This window comes from Monopterus albus, unplaced genomic scaffold, assembly GCF_001952655.1.
Source record: "Monopterus albus unplaced genomic scaffold, M_albus_1.0 scaffold424.1, whole genome shotgun sequence".
Taxonomy (NCBI): domain Eukaryota; kingdom Metazoa; phylum Chordata; class Actinopteri; order Synbranchiformes; family Synbranchidae; genus Monopterus; species Monopterus albus.
This window is the reverse complement of record NW_018128304.1, coordinates 201,499-209,481: the sequence shown is the minus strand read 5'-3', so window position 1 is coordinate 209,481 and position 7,983 is coordinate 201,499. Positions and strand designations below refer to the sequence as shown.

The window sequence follows — 7,983 nt, the reverse complement described above, 5'->3', positions numbered from 1 at the left end:
TGGCAATCACAAGGGCTGAAGCCAGTGTTTCTGTGGAGGTTTAGGCTCCATTTGAATTTCAAAGCCTTGCCAGTGAATTCTTAATAGACTTGTGAGTAAGCTCCGGGGCAGCTTATGGCGTTCCTGTTATGCCAGGCTCACAGGACAACGCTCGTTCCTCCCCAGCCAATCAAAGTTCCTGCAGCCCGGTGTGCTGTCTTGGCACTGAGCTACTGCATTTACCACACATCTGAACTCCAGCTCCTTTTATTTCACATGTATTGTCCTTTCTCTTCACAAACAGATTCTCCTTCCCTGTCTTTACATTTTCTCTGGGGGGTCCTGGTCAGATGCTTCCTCTCCTCTGTCCCTTCCTCCCTTTCTCTCTTCTCATCATGTCCATGCAGCCTTAGGTGCTTTTCATCCCCAAGGGAGGAGAAGACATGTGGGTGAGAGCCAGAGAGGGGAAGAGAGAGAGGGAGAGAAGGCTGCCGTCCCTGGAAGTGGCAGGGTCCCCTTCAGATGCGAGTTCACTCTGGGTGCTGCTGTGTGTGTGTGTGTGTGTGTGTGTACGAGTGTGTACACTTATATGTGTGTGGCTGGTGGGGGGGGGCATGGGAGGAGTCTTGGTGCTGTTATTTGTAAAAGCCTTTGATGGATGATTGCTCTGTGTGTGTGTGTGTGTGTGTGTGTGTGTGTGTGTGAGAGAGAGAGAGAGGTGGGTCGTGAGGGAGTCCCCCTTTCTTTTTTTTTTAGTGGCTCACTGTTCAGTGCACAATGACTCAATGAAAAGTGGAGGGGAGAGGGAAGCACACTGTATGGCTGCACGGGAGAGAGAGAAAGCACAGAGCACAGGAGAGTAGAAGAAGAGCAGGCAATTGGACGGGGCTCTAAAGCTGGGGACAAGAAGAAGAGGACGAGGAGGATATACTTGTCTTTTATACCTTCTCTGAAAGGCCACTTTTGTAGCTCTTCAGTCCCAGCTGAACTTCACCTGTTTGTGCTGTGTGTCTCAGCATTTCACTCACTGCATTTCAAGCATTTTTGTCCACTTTTAAGGGAGATATCACCGGTGGTGGTTACTCATTCTGAGGTGAAGGGATAGGATCTGTGCTGGTTTCTGCAGTGTCGTGGAACGCCGCAGGATGCCTGCTGGGAGAAGCTGCAGCAGAGCCAGGGCAGGAGGCAGGAGGATGGCGGCAGTGGCAGCGGCCCCAGGCCAGGATCTTCAGCCTGGCCTCCGGATGATGCTTGCTTGGGGCATCCTGGTGGTGCTGGCAGGACGGGGAGGTGCGGTGGCGTGCCCTGCTCCCTGCAGGTGCCTGGGGAACACGGTGGACTGCCACGGCCTGGGGATCCACTCCGTACCCAAAAACATCCCTAAAGGAACTGAGAGGCTGTGAGTAGCCATTCTCTGACCACTTATGTGTTCTTGTTTCTCTATACTTCTGAGGGCCGAATGGTCACAGCTGGGCAGTAAAATGAGAGGAATCCTTCAAAGTGACTGCATATTGCTGCTCCTCACTTACGGGAGCGATTCATATTTGTGTTCATGGTTAAGACCTGGTTTTAGTTTTGGTGTTGTTTATAATTCAGGGTATGAAGGTCCTCAGAAGTATAATTAAACATGCATATATTTGTATTTGCCTGTGTAAGGTGGATGTGTGTAAAAGAAAGATGAAGGAGAGGGATTTTGTGTCGAGGTGCAGGTTCGTCTGTACTGGTCGATGGAATTTGCAGTGTGACTCGCCCTGTGTGCAGGCATTTTAAAGAATAAGCAAACACACACAGACTCTTGACCTGACTTGCTGCTCTGCAGAGTCATTGCTCTTTCCTGCAGATTTTCCCTGTTGCTGTGGCACGTTTACTATTTCTTTTTATCTTTTCAGCGTATATTCTTCACAAATTCCTCATCATCAGTAATCACAACCACATCCAGCTCTTCTTTCCCCCAGCATTCTTCCCATTTCATTCTTCTCTTCCTTGGCTTGTTTCAACTTATACAGTACAACTTCCCAATGTTTAGAAGAGTGTAATATAATCTCAGTTTATTTGTGTATGTGTATCCTCTTCACAACCCCAAATCAGAAGAAGTTGGGATGGTGTGTAAAATCTACATTAAAGCTGAAAACAGTGATGTGTAAATCATCATGTCCTGTGTGACGTTGAAAACAATCCAGCAGCACATTATTGGATGTGACACCTCATCGATTTTATTCTTTCTTCAAATTAAACTTTATTCCAAAAAGAAAAGTTGGGGCGTTGCATTTCAGGACCAGTAATGAGGTAAAACAGTGAAATGATGACTCCATATGATCCAGGTGATGTCAACAGGTGACTACATCATGATTTGGTACAACAGTGGAATCCAGGAAAGGCCGAGCCCTTTAGGAGCGAAGATGGGCCGAGGACCAGCAGTTTGCCAACATATGTGTGAGAAGATTATTGAAATGTTTAAAACCAATGTTCCTCAAAGACCGATAGGAAGGGATGTGGATGTGTTGCCCTCTACGCTGCAGAGCATCATTAAAAGATCCAAAGACTATGGAGGGATTTCAGTGTGTAACGGGCCGAGCCTGAGCTGGATGACCGAGCTCTCCGATCCCTCAGACGGCACTGCAGCTTCTATCAGCGGTATAACCACATGGGCTCAGGATGACTCTGGCTCACCTGTGTCAGCCACTACAATACGTAGTTACATCCAGAAGTGCTGTGCCAAAGGAAGCTCTATGTCAACAGTGTCCAGAGGTCGACTGCTCTGGGCTCAGAGGCGTCTGGGACGGACCATCACACAGTGGAAACGTGCACTGTGGTCAGACGAATCATTACTTCAGGTCTTTATTGGAAGGAATGGACGTTGTGTGCTCTGGACCAAAAACAAAAGGACCACCTAGACTGTTATCAGCAACAAGTCCAAAAGCCAGGGTCCATCATGGTCTGGGGTCATATCAGTGCCCAGGGCAAAGGTCACTCAGACTTCTGTGATGCTCCATTAATGCTGAAAAGTACAGAGAGATGTTGGAGCAACATCTGCTGCCTTCAGGACGACATCTTATCCAGGGATGCTAACAAAGATATTTTTACAGTGTTACTTAGCTCATTACCAAGGCCGGGGTGGGGAGGAAAGGGGTGTGAGTGCTGGACTAGCCTGCCTGCAGTCCCCACCTGTCCCCAGTACAGAATGTGTGGAGCATTTTGAAATGCAGATTATGTCACATCTTAAGACGTGTTTGCAGGAAGAATGGGACAAAATGACACCGGACACATTGACTGACTTGGTGTCCTGGGTCCCTAAACGTCTTTTAAGTGTTGTGAGAGGGAACGGTATCAACAAAGAATTAAACTGATGAGGTGTCATATCAATAATGTGCTGCTCACACAGGACACAGACGAGTTACACATCACTGTTTTCAGTTTTAATTTTGATTTTACATCCCATCCCAACTTTTTCTGATTTGGGGATGTAGCTGCTTCTCTTCCTGTAAAATAAATATCATTGTCAACCATGAGAATAAAGTCTGGAGTCTCCTCACTGCACATATTTTAACTTTATATTAACGTACATTTATAGTCCCTGCCCACTTTATTAGGGACACCTGTACTGTCTAATGAAACCCAGTAGCACAGCTGTGCCACAGTGTGTATTTTACCTATATGAGGCCATAGTTAGGCGCCTTAATGTACTGGATTGTAGATGTTTTTAATAAGATTCTGACTGGTAGTGTAGTTGTAAATGGGGCTGGTGAAACAATAGAAACATCCCTCATGTTGTCACTGACCTGCCCATGAGAACAAACAGCTGGATCATATTAACTCAAGTCACAGCTGTTTATTTCCAACCTTACTTGTTAGTTTATGTGGTAGCTTTCTATGTTTTCAAGAATGTCTATCAACAAGAGTCAGGCAAGCAGCGAAAACAATTCTCTAATATAAAGCTTTCTACCTAAGACCATCAGCTGCTCGTAACGTCTCTTTGCTCCTCCCATCACATCCCGTTTTCTAGTGACGACGTGAACTACAGATGCCTGGCTGGGACAAACTGTTCAAAATGCAGCCTCCAGTCTGAAGCTAGCATTAGCTGGCTAACAGTAAATGTGTCAGCCCTGTAGAATGCTCTGGTCAGAGCAGAGCTCCTCCATGGCTGTTTGACCTGACCCTTCTTCTAACCTTTGTTTCTGTCCCGCTCGAAGTGTGTGTCCTGTACAGGCCTCTCAGTGCAGGGGGAACATGCATGTGTGTGTGTGTTTATTTCAGGTTCTAGAGTATCTGTGTGTTAATAATTGATGATCGGCAGTGGTTGCAGCAGAGATACTGTATATTATCCTTTGTCCTCTCAGGTTTACTGTAGCATAGATGACGTTTCCCCTCTGAGGCTGATGGCTTCATGGCTGAGGATGACGGCCTGGGCTCCCGCTCCTAGAGAAAGGCCTGGAAAAAAACTCAGAGCCTGTAGACCCACTTTATAATCACTGAGCTGGTGCCTTTTGATGGAGGTTTTCTAGCTGTATAAAGTAACGGTGGAGAAACTGGAAAAAAACCCTTAGTATCTGTACTGTCTCTTGATGTGAGAGAACTGTTGCTGATGTTAAATACAGGTACCGTGTCATTTAATGGAGCTGACAGGTGTAATTAATGTTCTGAAAATTTAAATGGCATCAGAACTTTTGATATTTTATGTTGGCATGTGTCGACATAATCAGTAGGGAGGTACATTTGTATACAGAGGTTGAAAGTAACTAAGTATATTTACTCAACTGCTGTTCTTTAGTACTACAGTATTTTTATTTTCTGCCACTTTAACTTCACTACATTTCACAAATGTACAAAAGTATTGTAGTTTTTACTCTGCTGCATTTATTCGATAACTTGAGATTCTAACTACGTTTCAGAAAAGGGTTAATAAAACAAAGTATTACAAGACTTATGGAGCCGTGTTGTAAAAATCACAAGCTACCGCGCAGTACTTCAAATTATAAGCATGTGGGGAAGTTAAAATTAGCTCCACCTTTACCAGCTGCAACATTAAATGTGATGCACACAATAATACATCGATAATTATAATCGAATAATGTGTAATACATCAAAGTAAACTGTTGCATAATGAGTACATTTACTTTTTGGTACTTGAAGTCTGTTCTATACTAATGCTTTTGTACTTAAGTAACATTTTGAAGGCAAGACTTGTATTTTTCCACTGTGGTATTGCTACTTGTATTTAAGTAAACAATCTGAGTGTCTTACACTGTTTGTTGTAGAGATCATTGTGTTTTATTTATTTTACTTTTTGTAAAATACAGAAAATCATCTAAAATAACATCCAGTACCTATTGTATGAAGTACCCAAACACAAAGACTGGAGAGCTGTCACTGCTGCGTAGAAAAATCCTGCAGGTTTTGTTTGTGAAAGAAAAAAACCCTGAACTTTAGAGATGTTAAACATAGTTGTCATGCAGCTCCAACTGCTCTAAAAATGACATGACATGCTCTGACTTTTTAAAATGAATTTGACAGCTTTTCAAGGCATATTTTCCTCTTTTTGATCAAGCAGTTCTCCCCTCATCAGCATCTCTGTCACAGCTGGACTAAACACGTCCTGTATAGACGCCTTTTACAGAGACTAAAGTCACACTGATCTTCTCCGTTCACACTAGGAATATACAAAACATGTTACCTTTTGATTATAGATAAAGCCTTTGCTCTGTGGCCCTGCAGTCAGTGTTGGTTTTTTGTACAGTGTCAAGGTTTTGAGATATGTATCTGACATTTTTTAGAGTTGAAAGAAATTTTGTTTATTGAAAAATCAATTTTGAACGATTAAACAGCAGCGTATCTTCCCATTTTCTGTTGCTGTTACTCTTAGTAAAATGCAGAACACAGTAACAGATTTCACAGGGATTCTTCTCACCGTTCATCCCTATGTAACCTGTTCAACAGGAACTCTGTGGACGATTCATAACCACCGGGACATAATGTCTGGAAAGATGCATCTTAATGCTGTGACTACCACAAATGAGATTTCTTTAACCTCAGTTCTGTTGGGTGCAGAGACAAATGTCAGAGTTAAATATCTCAAAGTCTTGATACATAATATACGAACTGCCTGCAGAGCGACGTTCCACCTGAGGTCAAGTCACAAGCTCTGTGTTATTGTGTTTTGTGAGAACCGACCTTTTAGAAAGAATAAGACCTACACCAGAGAATGACCAGTGACTCAGAGCATGTAAACATTGTCAGTGTGACCTTGTGACCCCTGGGGCCTCCCGGAGCGCTACTAACCCAACGTCCTCCAGCCTCAGATAGTTGCTGCTCTGTAGCGGAGCGGAGTGACTCATTAAACAGCTATTTGTTAAAGTGCTCGTCGCTCAATTAGCATGTAAAGTGATCTGTGTGTGTGTCAGCTGGACAGCTAGCCCCTGGGAGAGAGTGGGTTGGTGGTGCGTGTGTGTGTACAGTATTCCCTGGGAGACAGCCAGTAATAAGAGGGTCATTTATCAAGGTGACTGCACCAGTCAAACTCAGCACCCCCTCCTCGTTGGATTGTCATGGCAACACCGAAAAATGAATGCCCCTCTGGTCCCTGATGAGAATGGTTATTTGAGCAAGAAAAGAGGAAAGTGTGTGAGAAGTCTGTGAGTGTATGAGTGTGTGCACTGCAGAGGGAGACAACTAAATGTCTTTGTCAGTGTCTTAGCACCTGTGAGTGTTAACCTTATGCTCAAGACAGGATCGATCTACACAGTTTTTCACCCACATCTACCACTTATCAAAGAGCTGCATTATGTCCTGCTTCAAGATGGCACTAGAGTGCCAGTGCCATATTTACAGTAAAGTAGGGCGTTTTGCAGTGAGGACAGATTGATAAAAATATCTGATAAGGCACAATGGTTTCTCAAAAGAATTTAAAAGTCAGGTCCACAGAGACAGAGGAAGAGTTGTGACAGCGAGGGGTCAAAAATGGCAGTGGGTCACATGACTCAGCTTCAAACAGGCAATTAACAGCAGAATTTATTGGCAAATTACTACTTGTAAGATTTGAACAGCCTTCCAAACCAGTGGTGTATTCTGTTGTTGAAGATAGCTTAGCTAATTAGGTACTAATTATTAAAGTGACCCAATAATTGAGGGAGATGGTCAAAAAGGTTGTGTAGATACTGGAGCCAATACCAGCTGATAGTGGGCGAGAGGCAGGGTCCACCCTAGACAGGTCCCCAGTCTATCACAGGGCTGACATGTAGACAAACAACCACACAGGATTTAGAGTCACCAGTCAATCTAAGCTGCATGTCTTTGGACTGTCAGAAGGAGGCCGGCGTACCCACGCAGACACAGGGAGAACATGCAGACTCGACACAGAAAGGCCCCGAGTCAGCCCAGCACCATCATGCTGTGAGGCGACAGAGCTAACCACTGCACTGCTGTGTGTTAATGTGCAGTTTCTAGTGAACAGGTTCAGTATTCCTCCTCAGATCCCAGTATACCACGTTGTCACATCTTTCCACTTGGTCACCAGTAAATAAAACATATCTCGGTTTGATTCTTCACAGTGATTTTAGAAGAGTCACTTCATGTTACTTGACTGTCATGCACAGTTGAAAGTTTCTAGTGTGCATATGCAGCAGACCAAAAGCTGCAGGAGTCTGAAAAGGACAAAGTTTGACAGTGAAGTGCCTTAATGGACTCAGCACACGGTGAGGAAGAGGGAACCCTGAGACAAACCTGTAACTGTGTGAGTGCACATACAGGAGAGAGTGAGAAAGTGCAGGTCGAGGTTTGTGGTGGACTCTGATGTTTTCTGGTTGTGTATCTGAAGGTGAAAGAAATGATGTGGGTGTGTCTGAATGCTCGTGCATTTCTGAAGCCCCTTGACACAAATTTGTCATTTTGGGCTTTACAACTAAAAACTGACTTTAGCTAATGTTAGACAAAAAGACACATTGACATACAGTATTTCTTTGTGAGTTTTGTAATGATGGATGAAGCTGGATGTTGTGTTGCTTGTATCCT

General features: G+C 44.1%; 1 protein-coding gene across 1 annotated transcript in view; it reads left to right on the top strand.

Moving 5' to 3' along the window:
• The first annotated feature begins 793 nt into the window (after positions 1–793).
• LOC109952001 (slit homolog 1 protein-like) overlaps positions 794–7,983 on the top strand; it is a 58,066-nt gene continuing 50,876 nt past the window's right edge. The window contains 1 exon segment of the mRNA XM_020586823.1: positions 794–1,378. Coding sequence (XP_020442479.1) covers positions 1,173–1,378 — 206 coding nt within the window. The 5' untranslated portion in view covers positions 794–1,172.